General features: G+C 45.5%; 1 protein-coding gene across 1 annotated transcript in view; it reads left to right on the forward strand.

Moving 5' to 3' along the window:
• Positions 1 to 201: 201 nt before the first annotated feature.
• Positions 202 to 22,481, forward strand: part of LOC105078512 (la-related protein 4B) — a 30,194-nt gene continuing 7,914 nt past the window's right edge. Inside the window, exons 1-9 of the mRNA XM_074357997.1 lie at positions 202 to 319; positions 9,578 to 9,656; positions 11,074 to 11,210; positions 16,278 to 16,381; positions 17,630 to 17,740; positions 18,766 to 18,819; positions 18,901 to 19,125; positions 19,569 to 19,675; positions 20,138 to 20,389. Coding sequence (XP_074214098.1) covers positions 202 to 319; positions 9,578 to 9,656; positions 11,074 to 11,210; positions 16,278 to 16,381; positions 17,630 to 17,740; positions 18,766 to 18,819; positions 18,901 to 19,125; positions 19,569 to 19,675; positions 20,138 to 20,389 — 1,187 coding nt within the window. The remainder of the gene's footprint in view (positions 320 to 9,577; positions 9,657 to 11,073; positions 11,211 to 16,277; positions 16,382 to 17,629; positions 17,741 to 18,765; positions 18,820 to 18,900; positions 19,126 to 19,568; positions 19,676 to 20,137; positions 20,390 to 22,481) is intronic.

Here is a 22,481-nt window from a genome sequence, read left to right on the forward strand (position 1 = left end):
CATAAAGAAAAGAAGCAGAGTCTGATCAGCTCTGCAGTGGTATGTCTGAGAATACCAGTTTTTACTTATTGAGCATATGCCAGTGTTGTGGGGAGTATTCCTTCATCTGTAGTATACTTTATTTACGTGGGAAAAACATTAATAAACAAAGAACTACCATGAAGTTTAAAAACAGGAAAGCCACTGGAATCAGGCGGCATAATGGAAGAGGACTGCCTCTGTCCTCCACTCTCACTGGCAGAGATAGTTAAAAGCAATATCGTAGCATGTTGGGGCAAGGAGAATTCAGAAGTAAAAGACTGGATCGCGTGCTTCGGAGGTGGGAGGTAGGATGTGAGCACAGGTGGATCCCAAGACTGTAATAGCCCATTCTAGAAAATGCAGAAGGCCAAAGTCTGCACAGGACCTCCAGGGAACTCCACCTGTACTGCACTTTCAAAAGGCCACGTGCCTGCTGTGCAGAGGTATATCGGAGGTCACCCAGTGTGAGTCAGCAAGAGAGAAATGCGAATATAAAATTTCATCTCCTTTCTTTAAACTTCTCACAGACTCAAGAAAAAGCCGGAAAATGGCAGGGAAAGAGGTCAAGTGGTAGCGAAGGAACAGGTGTTACCTCTCCCACTATAGCTCCATGGTTCAGGCTCGTATTGGAGGAGGAAAGCTTTGGGTTGAGAAGGAGATGAAAGTTTTGATTTAAAATCGATGAAGTTTTTCACCTAAAGGTGAATCTTACTTACTGACCATGGATTTTGATCCTTTAAAATGACTCAGAAGTCATGTGATGTGTGTAAAATGGGAGCAGAGATTAAGCAGAATGTGTTTAAAGACAATGTTTGTAGGAAAATAAAGCTACTCCCTGGTCTCTGTACACCAGTTATAATAATACCCTAGGATTTTCTGCATATTGAATTGGAAGCCACAGTAGCCTGATGAGTCAGTACTACGCTTTCTGAATAGTTTTATTTCATTAACAAATAGGGTGAAAACGCTGAGATCACTTGGACTGAGCAGAATACATCTAGTAGTGATTGTTCAGCCAGAGTAAACTGAGTCACTGAGTCTTGGCCTTCACAACTGCTACTTTTCCCTTTTGATGCTTAACTCTTCAACTTCTAGGGAAGTTTCCACTAAGACTGACTCTAATACAGACAGCATTTCATTCCAGTTTTTAAACATCAGTGTCTGTGGGTAGGCATGTGAAACAGGCAGATGGTTGAGAATCTATGGAATTGGGAGAAAAAAAAAACCAAAGGAAAGTCTCACTTTGAAAAAAGGAAGAAAAATGGAAGAAGACAGCAGTGGAAAGGGGAGTGTGTATATATTGGGCAAAGAAAGATTAATGCAGTGGTTAATGATGAGTTTACTGATAGACTGTAAAGAGGGATTGAAATGTGGCAGAGTTTAGGAAAGATAATAGAGTTGGACAAGAAGGAGTTTTTTGTCATGGGAAAGTTTTTGAGAAAGAGAAAGGGAGGGAGGGAGGGAGAAATAGGATTGATAGGAATCAAAGTGAAAAAACAAGAAAGGGCAAATTTCATAAATTCTGTATGGGTAAAAAAATGAATTCCTTTTGTGTGTGTGTGTGTGTGTGTGTGAGTTTGAGTTTTGTGTGTGGCTTTACATTATCCTGGATATATTGCTGCTCTATCCTAATCAGTCAAAATACTCTCCATGCTGTTGATGTGATTTGAAGTTTAAAGTTCTTGGTGACTATGCAGGATGCTTGCTTTTCTCTTATGATGTTATCAAGCAAGGGTTGCCTGTGACACAGAAAGCTTAACTCTGACAAGCAGGTGTTTGCAGCGAAGGATTTTTTTTTTTTTTGCAGGGCACCAAGTAAGGGAGTGGGAGACAAATCTCAGATCGCCTTCACCTTGATCTTTGAGTTAGGGATGTTTTAAACGGGAAGAACAAAGAAACTGTGAAAGAAAAATCATCATCTTGTGACGGTTCTGTGACATTGCCTAACCAAGGTTTCTGGAGTCAGGATGTGTCCAGTTTATGACTCTCTGTCAGGGTGGTCCATGGCTCGTGGTTCTGTGAACTCATCTTGCCCTGGGGGAAAAGCCTGAGTCTGTATGTTAATGATATCTACAAGGCAATGTTAGTACATTGATGCTATCAGTAACAGCTGTCTTAGTCATCTGACTGTGGTTTAGTGTTCAGTTAGCACAGGATTGAGGTCAGAGGCGACAAGAAAGGGATTTAGGTCAGAGGAGACAAGGGAATAGTTTTAGATGGAGAGGTGAATCATAACCTCGGTAAGGGAACTCTGTTGTAGGGGGCTCTGTTTAAATCATGTAAACTGAGCATTTCCTCCAGTATAGAGATATTCTCAGTGAAGAGTTGTAAGCTCTTAGAATAGATCTGGTGAGAAACTTATTTTAGCGAGAGGAATGCATTACCCTAGGCTGTCACCGTAACAAGGACTTAAATCACAGTCCCCAGAGTGAGGAATGATGCCAGTCACCATGAGCATGCCTTTCCCCGGTGTATCCTGTGCACCTGGAGCCGAGCGCTCACACTGTTCTTCAGCTTTTCCCTCCCCCTGTTAGCATGGTTCAGTCTTTCTCAGCAGGTTTTCTACGGGGCTGGTTAGTCGTTTGCAGCCACTCTGTTGCTGGTGGACTGTCGGCAGCCCATGTGATGTTGATGGTATCACTGGCTGCATTTTCAGTGTGATGACACCATCATTTTGATGGTTACTTTTGATTTCTTTAGGGGTTTTGACTTGTTTTTCAAAGTATTTCTTTTTTGAGGGAGACATTTATTTCAGTTGTTGGCTTGGGCAAAGCCATAGAACTAATGCTATGAGGCAAAATACCAAAAGCACTCTGGACTATTTGAAGAGCAGAATTCATAAGGTACTGGTATTTGTTCATCTACAGTGTAGAGAGAGCAGAGATGGGATTCCCAGGCTGTGCTTCCCTCAGATTGTGCTGTAAAACATTAATCTTTAATAATTGAGGGTAAAGGACAGTTAATCAGCAATTTCTTCCAGCAGTAACTTACATTTGACATATATTCCTGTCCTTTTTACAGGCTTCATGAGGGCTCATAGTTTTATATCTCCTGCTCGCTGGCATCTAATAAAAAATGCCAGTGTATAAATCAACTGTGAAATTGGCCTAAATTATACAATAAATTGTGTCACACTTCAGTGTTTTTGAAAATCTTCATTAACCTCTCTGTAACTTTACTTATTAGAATAAAGTGAAAACTTGCCTCTCTTCACTTTCATGTATCTGTGTGTGCACGAATGCATACATAGCATGTTTGGTTAATTATTTGAAGAATTTACTGAGTTTTGAATGTAAAACAACTTAAAAGGTTATCCGGAGTTCTCCTTCTGCCTGGCATATAGAAAGTTGCAAAAAGTGTGTCACTCTCAAACTAAGTAAACCAAAAAATTGAAACTTTTTTTGTACTCACTAGAGAGCTGAAGTCACAGGACAAGCAAGTTACCTGATTTCTAGTGAAAAACAGTTCCCTCTAAGGGTATCAGACACAGCTAGCTGTGCAGGATATGGGAGGATGGCACATGGGCAAGAATCCGGTTAACTTTGTAACCACTTCCTAAAGGCTGAGCATGAATTCCAGTGAGAAGATAACCCCTCTCTCCTAACATGGACAGAAGGGAATTTGCACCCATTCACAGGCTTTTCTCCACGAACCTCCAAAGGGTCCTCACAGGAAAGACGGGAGGTCAGGCGGGAGACGGGAAGCCTGGCTGGAGGGGTGGGGTCCTGGGAGGAGGGGCGGCCCCTGGGGCAGGGGCTCTAGGGGCCTCACTCCCTTTTGAAATGAAAGCCTTAGTCTCGGAGAGAAGAGCAGCAAGCCCCGTGGCCCCCAGGGCACAATTCAAGTTTCATTTTAGACACAAAAAATATGTTATCCTGGAGAAAGAAAAAAAAAAAGGTGATTGGATTTTATCAAAATTAAAAACATTTGCTCTGGAAAGGACATTTTTTAAGAGAATGCAATGACTAACAACAGACTATGAGAAAATACTTGCAATCTACTTACCTGTTAAAGGAGTCAAAACAGTTATATAAAGAATTGTTAAAACTCAAAAGAAAATAAACACAAGAAAATGGGTAAAAGGTTTGAGCTCATACTTAAAAGAAGACGTATGTATGGTGAGTATGCATATTAAAAGATGCTAAACATTATTTATCATTACAGAAATTCAAATTAAAACAGCAGTGAGATACCATTATGCACTTATTTATGTGGCAAACCCCCCAAATCTGATAATACTAACTGCTGGCAATGATGCAGAAAAACAAGAAAAAATAATTATCAATGCTCTTTGGTTTTATAGCATATGTAAAAGCAAGGACAGCAGTAGTACAAAAGATGGGATATAGAAATAAAGAGATATAAATGTGTATTCGTAAATATTTGCACACATCTGTGTATGCATGTATGCCTTCAATTAAACATGTTCCCTAGCTCTCTCCCCTGAGATTAAGTGAAAACAGCTCATCTCAGTAGCAATTATCAACATAGAGCCTTTGATCTCTGAACATTTGTCCACCGAAAGGAACCAGGGTTCTATCCAGGAAGAAATGCCTAGGCTGGGATAGGGAACGTACCAGATGAGACTGGAACTTCTTTTTGAAATACAAAGTAAAGAAGTGTTCATAAATGATGGGGATATGTTGAAAGTACATAGGAGCCAGCTTTGATAGGGTTTCCAAGGGTTAAATCTGGAAACATTTAACACTTAAACTTAAATACTGTTAGTAATGGATCATGACTCATTGAATAAAGTAGCTATCCTTATGTTCATATTGATATAAGCAAATCAATAAATTCAGTTTATTATTAGGAATGGAATTTTTACAGAGCCTCAAGATAACTTCCAACAAAATACGTGTTCATTACAAAAGGGAAGAGGGTGACTTCTTAGTGACGAAGCCTGGTAAACACTACTCTGGTCAAGTGATCAAAGTGAACATTGTCAATAATGGGACAAGTTTAAATCCTGAGACTCCTGATAGGATGCAAAATAAAGGACACAGAATCAGTAATGTGTAAATACTGATTTCCTTTCTTCAGTTTTCATATTGGATTACATAGAAGATGGCCTTCATTTGTAAGGAACTTACTCAGGTATTCGGGGGAAGTACAGCATCATGTCCACAGCTGAGACTCAAATAGTGTAAACATTTTTGAGGTTTTCTTAAATTCTCTGTTGGAGTTGAGTTTTTTTTTTTTTTTTTTCCTGAAGAAATGCTTTTAGAGTTTTAATTGCAGTTTACATTCTGTATCTTGTTTTTGCTGGAATAAAGAGATTGGTGCATCCAGTTAGACCAATTAAATTATTAATTTTGGTTAAAGACTTTTCAGAGATCATTTAATGAAAAAAATTAGGCTTTACAGATTTGAGATTCAAGGTAGTAAGTTCCCAGAAATCATGAAACCATATTACATTCTAGAGTGATTCAAATATTTCACGACAACAGTGGGACTGGAAATTTATTGAAAATTTGACTTGAACCTGTTTTTTTTTTAAATATTTAGATTGTTGTTATAAATGACAAATTTAATTCTTGATTGATGAAAATCTTTATTTTTCAGCCTTTCCCAAATACCAGTGGCATGTCTGTCTCCACCTATTACTCAAATTTAATCGTGGAGGACTTGTGAAATAAGGCAAATAAGATAGAAAAAGGTTATCTAATCCATTTAAGATCTTAATAGTACTCTTTCTAAGTTATTAAAAGAACCATCACTTAGAGACTGAAATTATTTTATTTTCCTAGATTACATCTCCTATTTCCCTGTGATCTTTTCAGAAACTCGCATGTAACACAATCATGTGTGCCTCAGGGATGGCACATTGTATAGCTGTGCCATTAGACAAGGGTACTTGCTGTATCTATGGGGGAAATGCCGTGCTTTGTCAACTTACTGCCTCTGTGAACCTGAAGGCACCATTTAAAACTTGGATGTAGTAGTTTACTAAGTGGTGTCAAGTGCTTAAGCTCTAGAAATAAGCCGTCTGAACCGTGGTTGCCCAGGAATCAGATTTCCTTTTCTTGGTCGTTGGAAGTTGTTTCTCCCAGGAGTGTGTGTAGGTATGTGTGCGAGAGAGAGAGAGGGAGGAAGGGAGAAAGAGTGAGTTGGATACTAAATTATTTCCATTTTTGATGTCCTTTGGGTATTGGTAAGAGTTCTTTTGAAATGATCCAAGATTTCTGGAATTGTAATTTAAGCGTATAATATAGGATTGAATTATCAATATCCCAGACCAGTTTGTGACTAAGGAACCCTTTGAGGTGACATTTAGGTGCAAATATCCAGGCTGAGAGACCTGACTTGCACAAGTGATTCTTTAGGAACTCCACAAGCAGGCCCTAGGTAGTAGCTGAGTCTCTGTACTTGGTACGCACGACTCCACACTAAAAGCCACTTTGACTTTGCATTTGAGAAAGCGCCTCACGTTGGTGGCATTCAGAGCCAGGGTGTATTCCCGCAGTGGGCAGTGAAAGGCCCAGCAGTTTTTAGATTTTGTGAAAAAACTATTGTAGAAACCGAGTAGCCCTAGGAAAGCCTGAGGACTTACTTTGACTTTTTGAGTAGATGATACACACTCTTTAACACTTGATCCTAAGTGGTCTTATGTTGAGGTCTGTTGATACGTTGGTATTATACTTATCAAAACAGCTCACTCTTACTCATCAAGAAAAAAAAATCATCTGTTTTTCTTAGGTCTCTCATGATGAAATCAGTGCTCCAAAGTCCACGATCTCTGGATTCCATGATTCACAACACAATCGAATCACAGAATTATGTAGTGTCTCTTTTCTGAATGCTGGGTCTTCAAAAAGTGCTTAAAATTTCAGAGTCCATAGAAAGACCAAATGATAGGACAGAGTTTAATCTCTTTGAACATCTGTGGTAGCAGCCTGAACAATAATGTATAAACGTAGGATGTATTCAGTTTTCGAGACTTCTGTCAGGGGGAGTCAGGAGTTAGCACTGCAGGTGAGTTGGCCATGACGCTGAAGTGCCTCATCATCAGAGGCCAGATCATCTGCTAGGCATAGGTTCATCCTCTTAAGAGCGAGTGAAGCTGTGTTCTGTAGCCGAACCCTCTGGATCCCACCAGCAGTGGGCCCGACTCCGGCTGCTCCACATCCTCACCAGCACTGGATGTAGGCAGTCTTTCTTGCCATTCTCAAAGCTGGGTAGTGGGATCTTACTGTGGTTTTTTCATTTGTATTTCCCTGGTGACTGATGGTGTCAAACGTCTTTTCATGTGCACATGTCTTTGGTGAAGCATCTGTTCAAGTCTTTTGTTCATTTTCTCATTGGGTTGTTCTATTATTGAGTGGAGAGTTCTTTATATATTTTGGTAACAAGTTTTTATCAGGTATGTAATTTGCAAATACATCCCTCCAGTCTGACTTGTCTTTTATTCTCCTAACAGTTTGTTTTGTAAAGCAAAAGTTCAGAATTGTGTCCAGTTTATCAGGTTTTTTTGTTTTGTTTTGTGTTTTGTGGATCTTGCTTTTTGTGTTGTACCTAAGAAATCTTTGTTTAATCTCAGGTCACTAAGGTTTTCTCCAGTGAGTTGTATGGTTTTAAATTTTACATTTTTTAGGTCTGTGGTCCATTTTAAGCTAAGTTTTGTAGTGTGTGAGGTATGAAGCAAAATTCTTTTTTTTTCCCCACATGGACATGCTGCTCTTCCAGCCCCACATGTCAGAAAGACTCTCTTTTCTCCATTGCACTGCCTCTGTGCCTTTGTCAGAATCCTTTGAAGCATGTAGGTTTATCTCCAAGCTGTCTCTTCTCCATAGGTTGGTTTGTTTTGATGACTGTAAGTAACTCTTGGAAACAGGTGTGTGTGGTTTTGCTGGTGGTTCCGTGAGGGGAGGTAACTCCAGGCCCTGCTCCCCATCTTGCCTGGAAGCAGACGACCTCCTGTCTTGCTGTGGGAAGAGCAGTTCACACCCTGACACCTCGAGTCTCCCAGTCCTCCGTCCCCAAACCCTTCACCTGCCGTGTCAGGAACCTTCCACGTTGTTGTATCCTCTCTCATGTTCAGTGGAACTGCCCTCCACACCCGGCCTCCCCCATCAGAACTCTCCGGAATCATCTGGACCAGCTGTCTCTGTGCACCTCTGGCTCCCTCTCCAGCCCCGTGTGGAGTGGCTGGGTGGCACGACGGCCCTGTGCCCTGTGGTTTCCTCCACTGTGTCACAGTCTGCCTGACGCTGTTTGTTTACTGTTTACTTGTTTAACTTTTGATTGCCTCCCACTGAGAGCAGAGGCTTTGCCTCACTGAGGCTGAACAAACAGCTTTGATGGTGCCTGGCACGCAGGAGACATGTAGTGAATATCTGAAACGTGGGGTGTGGAATGTGAATTCACGTGGGTACTTAAAACAGGCCTTTCTGGATGAAGGAGTGAAATGAGATTGTAGCTTCAAGAGCCATTTCTAGTTTTCAGTCTCATCAGGTCCATTGGTTTTGTTTTGTCTTGTTTTTTTGCTGGTGGGGGGTGGATTTTGTTAAAGCTCTTTATATAAAACAAACTCTCTGTCTTTATTTGTTGTAAATGCCCCTGCTTTGTCTTTGCTTTTTGATGGTCTTTGATTTTTAAAATACCAGTGTCTCTTGTTTTAAAATACCAGTGTCACATGTATTATTGTACCATGAAACTTACGTAGAAGTGTGCAGCCAGAAACTAACACGTCATAAATCAACTACACTTCAGTTTTTAAAGATTTTTTTTTAAGTGTGCAAAAAAACTCTTAGTTCTTAGAATTTAAGTGCTTTTTCTCTCCTAGTGCCACCTTAAAATGGGATCCTGACCTGGTGAGCAGAGTGCTGGGGAGGGCCCGGGGCCTCACCTTGAGCTCAGTGCACCGTCCTGGAGGCCCCGGTCCATGGTAGGTGCTCCGTGTGACCCCCACACAGAAGTTACCCACATGCCATCTGACATCTTAGGAGGGCTCTCCAGAATCTAGTACCAGGTTCTGTTTCTGCTAGAGGATCTGTTCACTTAGTGTTCTCTGGTGGGATCGCTGTATCCAAGCAGTGTCTGCCTTGTCCCTTTGCCTGTCCGGCAGTGTAAGGGCCAGTGTGTCAGGCTGTGGTGTAGACACAGCATAGCCTTACCGCTGCGTGTGTTCAGGATCCCCAGCCTTGATTTTTGGGGGGCCTGTATTTATCTTTTCCTTATTTTTATTCTTTCCTTTATATTTTATTGTCATTTTATTATCTTGTGTTTTTCTAGGCTACCCGAAAATCTCTTTAGAATTGAGACAAAACGTTAAATAAGCTTATACTCATTTTGTGATAAAAAGCACCTGCTAAACTTCGCTAATAAACACCACTTCTTAGGCTGTTTTTTTGAAACTGTTTTTGTATGGGTGAGAAGGGGTTTTTTGTTTGTTTTTGCTTATGATTTCCTTGTAAAATAGCATTTTTCTTATTTCTCTATCTTAATTGTGCAGATGAATAAATATGTATATTGAAAAATGAGCATTGTTGTACAGAATTATCTGTTTGGTAAATTTTAAGCCATTTTCCCCGAGCTAATCATTGCTTCTGTGTAGGAGGAAATGAATCACAACCAGAAAGCCAGGAAGACCCCCGGGAAGTACTTAAGAAAACATTGGAATTCTGCTTGTCCAGGTAAGGGTGGTGGTGCTGGTGGTGGTGCTTGTGCTGGTGCCTTGTGGCCAAGGTGTTGTGCACTGGAACTGCACACACAGACAGGGTGCTTTCCACGGGAGAAGAGGCTGTCTGTCAGCCTCTGTGTCTTACATCTGTTGATAGGGAATGGAGACTGTTGGCCTGCTGCCCACTGTCCACAGGTGTGTCTTGATTGTTACCTGGGTTGCTTTTGAACTTTGGTTTCCTCCCATCCCCACCCACCCTCAGGTTGTGAGCGAGGAGCCTTGGGGGGGTCAATCTCACAGAGACATTTTTTAGCACACTGAAGTTTGAGGACACGTTTCCTATATTAGTTCTCAAAGTATGCCAAGCGCTGCACTGTGAAGCTGTTTTCTTTGTGTAGCAGTCATATTTTTGTTTTTTCTGTTAAATACAGCAGAATGTGTAGGGTCGCGTTGCGGACCCGGGCGTGTGGGGAGGTGGGGCTGAGTGTGAGGGGACAAGCCAGGTGAGATGCTCCCTGTCAGTCAGGGCGGTTCTCCGGGTGTTCCTCTGGGCCGCCTCTGCCCTCAGACTTGGCGCAGGTGTCCGGTGCGGCTGCGTGAGGGCGAGGGGAGGGGCGCTGTGCTGGGCGCTTTCCACCGCTGTGCAGCCCAGACTGGGACACCGCCTCGATGGCTTGCTGATCAACTCCCCGGGAAGAGGTGCTCCCGCAGGCCTGCCCTGGGCTCCTGCGGCGGAGTCCACACCTGCAGGGCTGCTTGGGGGCAGGGTGCACCCTTGCACAGCATGGGCTTCGTGGGGCCTTCTTTTGGGAGCCAGAGTTCAGCTGTGTGTGGTGCTGAGGGGTTTCTGAGCGCGTGGTCCTCTTTGTGGAAACTCCTCGGGATACCTGCCCTCCTCCCTCCAGGGCTGTCAGTGGTTTAACTGGCCCTGTGGCATATGTGGTTGGCCACATGCACAGCTTTGTCACCCTGGCCGCTCCAGGGGGCTGGGAGGCCAGAGTTGGAGTCCTGGCCTCTGCAGGTGTCCAGCCTGAGCCACAGGCACTCTGGGCACCAGCCTTCCCTGGTGTTTCTGCATTTTTCTTTCTTTTGTTCTATCACTGGATTTCCTTACTTTAAAAGGTTCGGTTTATATTTTTAATAAGCTACTCAAACACTTTGGGACAAAGATAAGCTATAAGCACATTTGTGAAAGTTTTACCTGCTTGTTGATTGTGATTGTACAAAGTGCAGCATACTTTTACTTTTGCTCTCTCTGCTTCCCCAGATGTCTTTGAAAAAAATTGTCCCAAGGTAAGAGAGGTGGCAAATGGTAGGTGGGGTTGGAATTTAGAGAAAACTTCAAAGCAACACCGTACCACGCTCGTACCTCTTGCGAGGCTTCCTTTTAAAGAAGTTATCAATTAAGAGAGATTGTCTTCTTTCTGCAGGGAGAACCTTGCTAGTGACATGTACCTTATATCGCAGATGGACAGTAATCAGTACGTGCCAATCACCATGGTTGCTAACCTGGGCCACATCAAGAAGCTTAGCACCGACATGGACTTGATTGTCGAAGTGCTGAGGTGTAAGTAGGCCGCAGCCGGCCGAGACGCACGTGGCCCAGACGGCATCTTTCTTGCTGACGTGACCATCAGGTGCTCAGCCATTCGTGAGGAGATACTCGGTGGCAAGTGGAGTCTCCCCTCGCCTCCCAGGCCTTTCTGACAGTCCTGGTATCTGGTGAGGCGCATGGCGCTGGGGCACTGATGGGGCTCCATGACAGCCCTCAGGCGCATCTTTGATTGTGGCCTGTGGGGTAGAAAAGGCTAATGGAGAGGTTAGCCGCTGTGCCACTCATGAAAAATAAACAGCGGTATTCAGAGTAGAGCCGCGTGCGCTTTGATGAGCATGCCAGCTGCTGAAAGAGTTTTTCAGACTTCAGCTTCCTGCCGAAGTTCTGTTCGGGTTTGTTGCATTCTTCCTTAAAAACATCGTGTGAATTAGCTCGTTCCTTGGACATTTGGCAACATCAAAGGAAGATTTAAACATTATATCGAGACCCACAGGGATTCAGGGAGGGTGGGTATTTAAAGTGGTTTGCTTTGCAGACAGGCTTCTCGCAACCTAACCATTTTGTTATTTGTAAAAACCATTTTACTGAGGTATAGTCAGCACGTCGTGAACTGTGTGTGTTTAAAGTACACAGTTGGCTCAGTTTGGACCCACATGTATGTTGGTGAAACCCAGTTTCCTTGTGCCCCGTAACGCTGCGCCTCTCCCCTCCCACCCGGGATGGCTTCTACAGGTGTTAGTTTCATAGTAAATGTGTGCTGTGTGGGATTTTTTTAAGAATGGGATGATGTTTAATTCTTTATAAAGTTGCACTTTTTATGATGGGGCTACAAGTACCAGCTGGTGGCTTCTGCCCCCGCAATTCTGAGCATCTCTGAGGGGCACCCTTCGTGAGGCACGCAGTGGTGGGTGCCCGAGTTAAAGCTACCTTTCTGTGTCTCCGCCATGACTTTCCATCACTGACTCCTACGCAGGGTGTTCATGTTCTCCCAGCTTAGCTGTGCTGCTGACAGTGAAGACTTTTTCTCGTGCATTTGACTTAACAGCAGTAGAAAAAGATGAACGTCCTATTTTAGAACTTAGTTGGATTTTCTGTTCACGTAAAAAAGTTCTCTATTCCTCTGTAAATGTCATAAGGCCATTAAATTAATTAAAAAAAACCTGGCAAACATGGAAATCCATGAAGTTTGAGTTCTGAAAATTGTACCCCCGTTTCTTTCCCAAGGCAGTGTTGTGCCTCCAGTGGTGCTTTGTCTCTTGGGTCCATTGAGAGCAGGCCGTGTTGTGTGTCAGCTGAGTTTGGTTCCCATCTGACCAGCAGCTTTCTTTACTCTGTTAACAGTCTTTGGTTATTGTTGAGAATCCCAGATTTACTTATTCCTTTCAGGCTGTCCTTATAAACTTTGCTGCCCTGCTGAGGATAATTTCTCCATTGACACTTGGTGGCTGGGAGCATGTTTGGTAACCCTGTGTAGTTGCTTAAAGGAGCCATTTCTGCCCCGGGCAGCCCTGCTCTCCCCTACTGTTTCCCACTTCCTTCTCCAGTACTGTTTCTGTGTGGGTTCTTGGGTTGGAATGTTGTTGTCTGTCCATTAATATTCAGCTAGTTTTGTCCAATTGCTTTCACTTAACTTTTGGACAGAAATATATGTACGTATGTAATAACCTGCATGATCAGAGTAGAGTCAGCATATTACTGTATTAGTTGTAGTTCTGGAGAGGGTGAGCAGAGAGGCTTCTTAAGTTTGAATCTTATCCCCATCCCCAAAATACCTAACATAGAATCAGATGCACCACAGACAGTTGGTAGTACCTTATTTTAATTTGAATATTCTCATGTCGACTGAGTTGCATAAATTACATTTTTAGACTTTTTATAATCAATACATATATAGTGCATGTCACACTGTATCTAATTCAAGTGCTCTATATTTATAGTTAATTTAATTGAAATTGTTAATTTAAAAGAGCTCAAAAACATTTGTCATCAGGGTGTGAATACACTGTGAGCTGCCACACAGTGAATGCTAGAGCGGATAAAATGAACTCGGCATATATTTTTCAACAAGAATAAAATTTAAGGTCATCATGTTGATTAAAAGGGTGTTTCAAATTACGTACAAGGTAATACCATTTGTATAAAGTTTCGGCACATGTAAACAGAACTGTTTTTGTGGATTCAGAGATAAGGGGTAGGAGCATAAACACATGAATAGGACTGAAGCTGCTGACTCAGCGTGTTGGGGGCAGCTAAGCAGGGAGAGAGACTGGCGGAGGCGGGGAGGGAGGGCACGGAGCGCTTTGCCACTGCCTGGTTTTTGTATGGGTTTACAGCTTTCCTTGTTGGTGAGGTGGAGTTTACACACTTCAGATTCACGTGGTGTAAGTGTACATCTGGTACATTTTGACGTGTTTATACACTTGAGGATCTGCCAGCATGATGAACGTGTCAGTCAACCTGCCCCAACCCACCAGAGTTTCCTCCTGCCCCAGGCAGCTACCCTGCTTGTTTGTTTTTTGTCACTATAGATTAGTTTAAATTTTCAGGAAAGTGTATATAAATGGAATCAGTCATGAACTGTCTTTTTTCGGGGAGTGTCTGCATTCTTTCACTCGGTGTAATTATTTTGTTTAGTGTCAGTAGATTGTGGCTTTTTATTGCCGAGTCATGCTCCATGGAGTAGATACAGCACAGTTGGTTTGTCTCCCGAATCGGAAGATGCTTATGTCATGGCAGGTTTTGGCCGTTACAGATGAAGTTGCCAGGAACATTGGTGTGAGTCTGTGTGGACAGACGTCCCCGCCTCTCTTGGGTAGGTTGCTGCGAGTGGGAGGTCGGAGCAGGTGGCAGGTGTGTGCGCTTGGGAAGCTGCTGCCTGTTTCTGGAGTGCTGAGCCGTGACCAGGGCAAGCGCTCCCAGCGATTCCGCGTCAGTTTTCCCAGCAGGTGTGGGTGTGTCCGTGTGGCTTCATTTTCTCTCTCCCGGGCGCCCCCACCTTGTCCCCTCCTGTCTTTGAAGACGCCCTGCCGCAGCCCAGCTGACTACCTTGTTTGTTTCGTGGAGCTTGTTTTGGGTATTGTTCCTAAGAAATCTTTGCTAAATCCCAGGCCACAAGTGATTTCTCCTAGATGTTTCTGGGTTTAGGTTTACATTTTTAGATCTGTGATCCCCATAAGCTCATTTTCGTGTATGGCATGAGGAGGATCTGAGTCCCCAGCCCCTGGGGTGTGGGTGTGCGGCTGCTCCCGCCCCTTGTCGGAAAGGCTCAGCCTTCCCCACCGTACTGCCTGTGCCGCTCTCAGTCATTTACTCCGCAGGTGGGGGCTCCTCTCCGGCTGGGGGTCGGCCTGAGTCTGCTGGGCTGTTCTGACACCTGTCCTGCAGTGTCTGGGTGGTGCTGGCTTGACAGTAGGTCTTAGAGGAGGTGCAGAGTTTTCCACTTGCTTTGGCTCTCTGCATTTTGCATAAATGCTTGCATTTCCATGTGAACTTTAGAATTAACATTTTGGTTTTTCAAAAGTGCCTATTGGTATTTCTATTGGGATTACATTGAATTAATAAATCAATTTGGAGAGAATTGACACTGTAACAATATTGAGTTTTCCAATCCACTGACACAGAATATCTTTCCATTTACTAAGGAAAGTCTTAAAATTTTTTCCTTTGGCAATGTTTTGGAGTTTCCAATGTGCAGGTCTTTCATATCTTTCCAGATTTATAACTAAGTATTTCATATTTTGGACACAATTTTAAATATTTTTATTTCAATTTCTGATTGGTGCCAGTATGTAGCAATACAGTGTATTTTTGTGTGTTGGTCTTATACTTAAACCTTTTCTAGACTCACAATTGTAGTTTTTTATAGAAATTGTATCAGGTTTTCTATATAGAGCTTAGCCTATCTGCAAATGAAAAGGTTTACCTTCCTGCACCCAGTCTGCATGCATGTAATCTCTATTTCTTGCGTTACTACCCTGGCTGAGGCCTCCAGGGCTGTGCAGAAGAGAGTGGGGGTCAGCATCCTTGCCTAACCCATCTATTGGCACGAGTGGTGCTGGACGTTGGCATTTTGTCAGTGAGGAGGTTTGCCTTCCCCTTCCTTGTTTGCTGAGTTATTTTTATCAGGAATACAAGTTGGATTTTGTCAGATGCTTCTGTGTCTATGCGGTAATTGTGTTTTTGTTTGTTTTCTAAGTCCATTAATATGGTGAATTACATTGTTTAATTTTCTTTGGAAACCAGCCTTATTTACTGAGAAAAATCCACTTGTCATTATATAGTTCTATTTTTATGCTTTGTTGGATTCAATTTGGCAAAATTTGATAAGAATTTTTTATTAATCTTCCTGAGGGATATTGGTCTGTAGTTTTCTTGTTTTGTAATGTCTTTGCTTAGTTTGGGTGTAGAAATGCTGGCTTTGTAGGTTGAGTTGGAAAGTACTCTAAAGTGTTTTGGAAGAGTTTGTAGAATTGGTGTGTTTTTGTTTTTGTTTGTTTTCTTGAATGTTTGATAGGATTGTGTAGAAAATGTTCTTTTTTTCTAAAGTACGCTTTGGTACGCTCTGTGTGCTTTAAGGACTGCTTCTGTTTCATGGAAGTTGTCTGATTTACTAGCAGGAGCTTTTCCATAATGTTCCCTCATTACCCCCTTGATAGCAGTAGAACCAGAGTGAAGTTATGTCTTCCTTTCTGGAGCTGGTAACGCATGTCGTCGTGGTGGTGGATGGCCCTGAGCTCTGATAGTGACCTTGATGTGCTGTGACCTGACTGTATGGGATACAAGTTTACAGAGTGACACCAAAAGGCAAAACCTAACCGAAAGGAGATCAGTAAAAGCCGGTGAGGCCTGAGTCAGGCCTGACTGGTACTGGCCGTGTTGACCCGTTTCAAAGGTGCAAAACCTTTTGATAGTTTGTGTTGAACTGTCAGGACTTCTGGTGTTTACCTGTCGCACAGCTTTCTTCAGCGCAGTTAGTAGTACAGTCTAGCACGTCCCCCCAGGGTATCTGTGGTTGTAATGAAATACAGATGGTTGATTTGTTTTAATTTTGTGCACCGTCCTTTTCCCTTCTCTCCACAGCTTTACCTTTAGTCCAAGTGGACGAGAAGGGAGAAAAAGTGAGGCCATACCAGAACCGCTGCATAGTCATCCTGCGCGAGGTCTCTGAGTCCACACCCGTAGAGGTAAGTCGTTTCTGCTCCGAAGGGTATTTGCACTTCTCTGTGGCTTTTCTGCTTATTTCTGTGGGTTTTGGAGGGTGTATTTTAAAGAATGAGTAGGTACAGTAACACTTTTCCCCAGGATTTACACACTCAGAGTGAGAGTGGTTCTCAAACTTTCTGGTCTTGGGACTTCGAGTACACACTTGATGTTAAAAAAAAACAGTTTATGGTAACTTCCATTTTTAGAAATTAAAAGGAGAGAGGCTTAAATATTTATTCGTTTTAAAATAAGAATAATAAATCCACAAGTTGAGACAAAACATATTTTTACGCTAAATAATTTTTTGGAACAAACGCTTTTTTGAGGAGAGGGCCGCCACGGGCGCCAGTGTGCTTGTGCTGGTTCGAGCGAATGTGCGGCCTCAGCGCCTTTCTGGGGCCAATTTGAATGATGATTTTTTCTCATTATGCATCATATCTTTATGTTTCTTTGTGTGCCTGGTAAATTTTGAATGCATGCCAGGCATTTTGGAGTTCACTTTATACTGAGTGGTGGTGTTTTCCTGGGCTCTGTGTTGAGGTTCAGTCAGTGGCGGGGGAGCAGAGCAGACGCACTGGACACTCCCCGGCTGAGGCTGGTGGGAGGAACAGTCATGCATCCCAGAGAGCTCAGGGGTTCCCTCTTGTCAGGTGGCTATTTCCTGCGTGCTGGGTCCTGGGGTGCCCCTGAGCTTGCAGCTTTGGGCTGGCCTGTGCTCGCTCTCCTGGCACCATGGCCTGGGAACCCCAGGCCCTCACTGGGCACTCGGGCTCACTTATACCTGTCCCCCAGGGATTGTGCTCCTGTGTGGCCTCAGAAACCATTCTTTCTTATATTTTGTCTTTGTTTCCTGTGGGGAGGGTAAGTTTGGTCCATCTTAAGCTGGAACCGAAAGCCCAGCTAATTTTTAAGTTTCTTAAATTACATTCCTCCCCTCCTCCCCCAGTTGCGTGGTTATTGGCCTACTGGTAAGATAAAATGGTATTTTCACGGTAATTGAGTCAGTGGTACATTGGAGGTCAGTAGGTTGTGAGCTTGTTTCCTGTGGCAGTGGGATCCTTACTCTGGAAGCCACACTGAATGCCTAGCCATTTTGGGAGGGTTCTAGACATCAGTGTGTTTGGCTTGTCTTCTAAGCATCTGTCATTCAGAGTGTGTCATTTCTGTTTGGGGAGGACAAATGGCGGCACAGCTGGGAATTTAATTAACTTCTGACCTCTTTCCTGTAGGAAGTAGAAGCACTATTTAAAGGAGACAACTTACCGAAGTTCATAAACTGTGAATTCGCCTATAACGATAATTGGTTTATTACATTTGAGACAGAGGCAGACGCACAACAGGTGAGCTCGCTGCCCCTCCCCCCACCCCACCCCACCCCACTCCACCCCACCCCGTGGAGCACACTAGCCGCTGGTACACAGTGGGCCTCTGCGCCTGCGGGCCTCTCTCGTGCCACGGTGCTGGGTTTGAACGTAAGTGCAGAGCAAACCAGAGCAGGTGTGTGTGCAGACAGTTCTGTAGCAACGTGAAGAGTGCAGGCATGACTTCCTAAGGACGGGGGAGGCTGACAGCGCAGGGAAACTGGTTCTGCCCTTTCACCTGTGCAGGAAAGTGTTGGGGCTTTGAACCTAACCCTGACGCTGCAGGGCAGTGTCGCACTGCAACGTCCTTGAAAAAGCGTCGAGAGGCTCTCTGTGGGAGACAAGGAGTTCAGGGGGTTCCCTTCCCGTAAAGGAAGACTCTTCCTTAGGGAGACATGCGCCCATGTAGGGAGTGCCCTGTATGTGGTACCAGGTCTTGTCAGCGAGACTGCTGGGGCTCGGGCAGAGAAGCCAGGGTCTGAAGGCTGGGTTTTAACTGGGTGAAGGGAAGAGGGCCTCACAGGAACAGAGAGATGGGAGTGGGGAGAGCCTGTCTGGAGCAGCACAAGCCCTCCTTCCCACGTGGGGCGGCTCAGAGCCCTCGGGGTCGTGGAGGACGTGTGGAGAAGGAGGAGGTTCGTAAATAATGACTTGAACACTGTGATCTTCACCCTTTCTTTCCCAGCCTGTGTAATTCCAGGTGCACGTTGGGATCATTGTTTCCCCGGGTAAGGATTCTTAGCCTGTGATCTGTGGGATGCTGTTGTGGTTTCTGTTAATGCTTAGAAAGCTGTATACAGATATTGTTTGTGAGAATTTTTGACAGTTCCGTAGCCTCTATCAGGTTCTTTTAAGGAGTGTGACCCAAAAAGGTCAAGGGGTACTGTTCTTGGTCACGTCCACCGTGTGTTAAGTACACAGTTCCTTATTCGAGGCACTGAGTTGTCAGTTCGTCTTATTCGTAAGATTAACACGTTGGTATCACGGATGATTCTTGCCCTCAGGCGTACAAATATCTGCGAGAAGAAGTCAAAACTTTTCAAGGAAAACCAATTAAGGTAAGCAGGACCTTTGGTTATACTTTGTTTGCAAATCAGTGTTCTTTAGTATTCTCACAGAAGCTTACTGTTTTCACACAGGTGCGGATAAAAGCAAAGGCAATAGCTATAAACACGTTTTTGCCGAAGAACGGCTTCCGGCCCCTGAACTTGAGCCTCTACACGCAGCAGCGCTACACGGCCTCATTCTACTTGCCTTCGTTCTACTTGCCTCCGGTCTACAGCGCCCAGCAGCACTTCCCTCTCTACAGCCTGGTCGCCCCCCAGGCCTGGTCAGCCACACACAGCTATCTCAACCCGCCCCTGGTGAGTCCGGCTTCACGTGGGGCTCAGGCAGGGACACCTGCCCCAGCGCAGCAGCCCTCATGGTCGGCTTATTGGGAGGCACGGGGGCTGGCTGCACACACTGAATGCGTTTTGTGTGATGTGGTCCAGCCCTTTGCCCAGGTTGCCTCCCTCCAGTCTGGCGTTCCCTAAGCTGTGTAGTCCCTCGTACAATGCAGAATGTGACTGCACGTTCCAGGAGAGCTGGGGCACTTGCAAGCATGAGGGGTGCAAGGAGGTGCATCTGAAAAGGGTTTTGCAGTGGGCTCCCAGCAGTGCAGCCGAGAAGACACTCCAGCGGGCCTCACCCTGCTGTGCCTTTCTCGGAGTGGACATTCCTTGCAGAACGTGGAACAGAAGTGACCCAGGTTGCCACAAGGTGCAGCACTAACCAACTGAAGTCTCTTTGTTCTTAATAAATCTAGGTAACTCCATTTCCAAATGCTGGATTTATAAATGGGTTCACGTCTCCCACCTTCATACCTGCAGCATTTCCTCTGGCCTCCCTCAGACAGTACCCTCCAGGAAGCAGGCAAGTAATATGAGGTCACCGCCATACTGTGTGCTTTCAGAGCAGAGCAGAAACACGACACATGGAAAACCTTGGCAGTCCTCACCACGTGCTCGAGTCCCCCTGACACTCGCTGATGATAGATTTGACCAGCGTTAATGTCCATCAGACATGAAACACCCAGAAGTGTGGGATCACGCTCTCTGAGGATTAGACCCTCAAATATGTGCTGTGGTGCCTGCAGAAAGGACAGGCTCACTGGAGACAAAGGCTTCTGGGGACCTGGACCACAGCCAAGCAGAGCATTGATGTTGTGTTCAGATTGGCATTATCAGACATACTATGAGTTAACAATGCTAAATAACACTTTTTGTATTTTTTTCTAAATAGAACACTTTTGCCTAGACATTTGCGTATTAGCATGCTCATTTTGTGACTCTGTGACCGTTCTAGAGCTGAGCTGTACAAATGCTTTATTTATAGGAACCCTAGTAATTCTCACCCGTGCCATGCCATCCCCAGTGCAGAGAGGGGGCCTGGGCTCCTGGAAAGTTCTTCCATGTTTACCTTCACTGAGGATCAGCTGATTAATGGTGTCCAGAGCCCACAGATGAGGCCGGCAGGTCAGCCTCAAGCATGGGCACAGACCCCTCCAGCCTTCGCCAAGAGAGACGCAGGGCCGGGGCGCGTGGAGCCGAGCAGTCTGGAGCTCTCCCCTGGCTTAGGTAGAGGAAGGTGAGTACTTAGTCTTTGCTGATCAAGCACCTGGTGTTTTATAAACTGTTTGTAGTTTCAAGTTCCATTCATTTAGGTGTGTTCTGCAATCATTATTTTCAAATCCATCACAGAAAATCACATTGAAGGCTGTAGCCATCAGAGGTTTTGTGTGATTACTCAGAGGGGTAACTTTCAGAGCAGGGACTTGCTGGTTCCCTCTTTTTGGTGATAGGACACCGTCCTGTGAGGACTGGGGGTGGGCTGAACTGTGTTAGGTCCCAGTCATCCTTTGTGGGGAATTGACCAGACTCCGTGTTCTATGAGCCTGTGGTCGCCCTGCCTCACTCCTCCTCCCACTGCAGAGTCATACGGCAGGCAGGCAGTGAGTTGTGTGGGCGGGCAGACCAGCGTTTAAATTCATATTGAGCTTACTTATAAACAAGAGCTGTTCCAGTTACGTGGTGCCGCTGGCCACATTTAGGGGAGGTCTCGCCTGCCCCTCCACGGCTCTGGCAGGTCCTGCACAGCCTGCCCCTCATGCCCTCTCCCCACTCACTTCCATGGGTGCCACTCCCTGTCTCACCCTCTGCCACTCACCCTTCATCGGGGGACAAGATGGGAACGGGGAGGGGTGCGAGGGTTCATCAGTGATGTCCAGCACGGTCTTGACAGGTGGAGGCTGGCTTTATGCATTTCCTTCCCTCAGCGGTTAATTCCAAATGGGCTGCCAGGAAGGACTTGCCCTCTGACCCAGAGCCACAACCAGCACTTGTTCAACCTGCCTAAGGTTTTTTTTTTTACCCACTTGGAAAACTTTAAGAACAATTTCTTTGTGTGTTCTGTACAGAGCAGATGGGACCATGTCTGACACACAGAAGCCCCTCTGTCAGGCACCTGGTGTGCACCCAGGGCAGTGTGGATGTCCGGTTCGCCATGGCTGGGTGGAGTTGGCATGGCCGGGGCTGCGTAGCATCAGGAAATTGGACATGAAGTTGGCTGGACAGGCACTGGAGGGCTGAGGGGCAGAGGGGACACTGAGGAAGTGCAGACGCAGCGACCTCAGGAAGCAGCTGCTGCTGGGGGAACGGCGTGGGTTGTAAACTGAGGGGCCTGGAGCAGGGCCTGCAGAGCTGAGGCTAGGCCCTCAGAAAGGTGGTCCTTGGGCGCAGTCAGGGCTGGTTGGAGATGGTGCGGGAAAAGCACCACCAGGACTCGTTCCCAGGCCTCGCCATCTCCCTGGGCATGGAGCGGGGCCCGCAGGTGCAGAGCCACTGCCCAGCGTCTCCACGGTGGGGGCAGGCCTGCTCTGTCCACGCATCTCAGGCGGTCCTGCCACCACTTCCGTCTTCAGACCACAGCAAGACGCATGCGGTTTGTCCAACTTGTGGAGACCCCCTCCAGTGAGGGGTCGAGCTCCCCCCAAAGAGTCTACACCAGGACTTCATCCACCACCAGCCAGACATCAGGAAGGGGGAATGGTAGGCTGAGGTGCCCCGGGATGTGAAGCCAGCGGGGAGGGGCTGGTCAGGACGCCCTCATGGTCCTTGTTTCCAGACCAGGCCTCGGGCTCTTCAGGGCTTTTCAGCTGGAGTGTCGTTCAGACGCAGAGGGACTACCCCAAGGCCACAGATGTGGATGAGGGCAGGGGGGCAGCCCAGGCCGAGACATGCTGCTTCTGCCGGGGTCGGGGTGGGGGTCTCATAGTCACGCCCATCTTCATGACTTTGTGCCCGTGCACCACGGGCAGAATGTTCCTCAGTCCTGTGGCATCCTGTGGGAAGGCATGTAGTCTCCGGGGGCTATTTCTGGACTAGTTTCTGCAGGAGGGTGTGGCTTTGGGCCAGAGTCCTGGAGGCCTGCACTGTGCTTCCCCTAGCGGGGCGGCCAGGCTGTCCCTGCTCAGCACAGGGGTCACCCTCTGACACCTTAGGCCGTCTTGGGCAAGGCTGCTGGGAGGTTCTCTGAGAAACAAAGGAGTTAGTCGAGATTATTTCTAAATTTCTTTCTAGTTTATGTAATACGGCCCTTAGGGAGCCTTTGCTTTCAGTGAAATGACAATGGATAAGGAAGTAAAAGTAAAATTATGAACTGGAATTAGTATGTGGCTTGT

This window comes from Camelus bactrianus, chromosome 35 (genome assembly GCF_048773025.1).
Source record: "Camelus bactrianus isolate YW-2024 breed Bactrian camel chromosome 35, ASM4877302v1, whole genome shotgun sequence".
Taxonomy (NCBI): Eukaryota; Metazoa; Chordata; class Mammalia; order Artiodactyla; family Camelidae; genus Camelus; species Camelus bactrianus.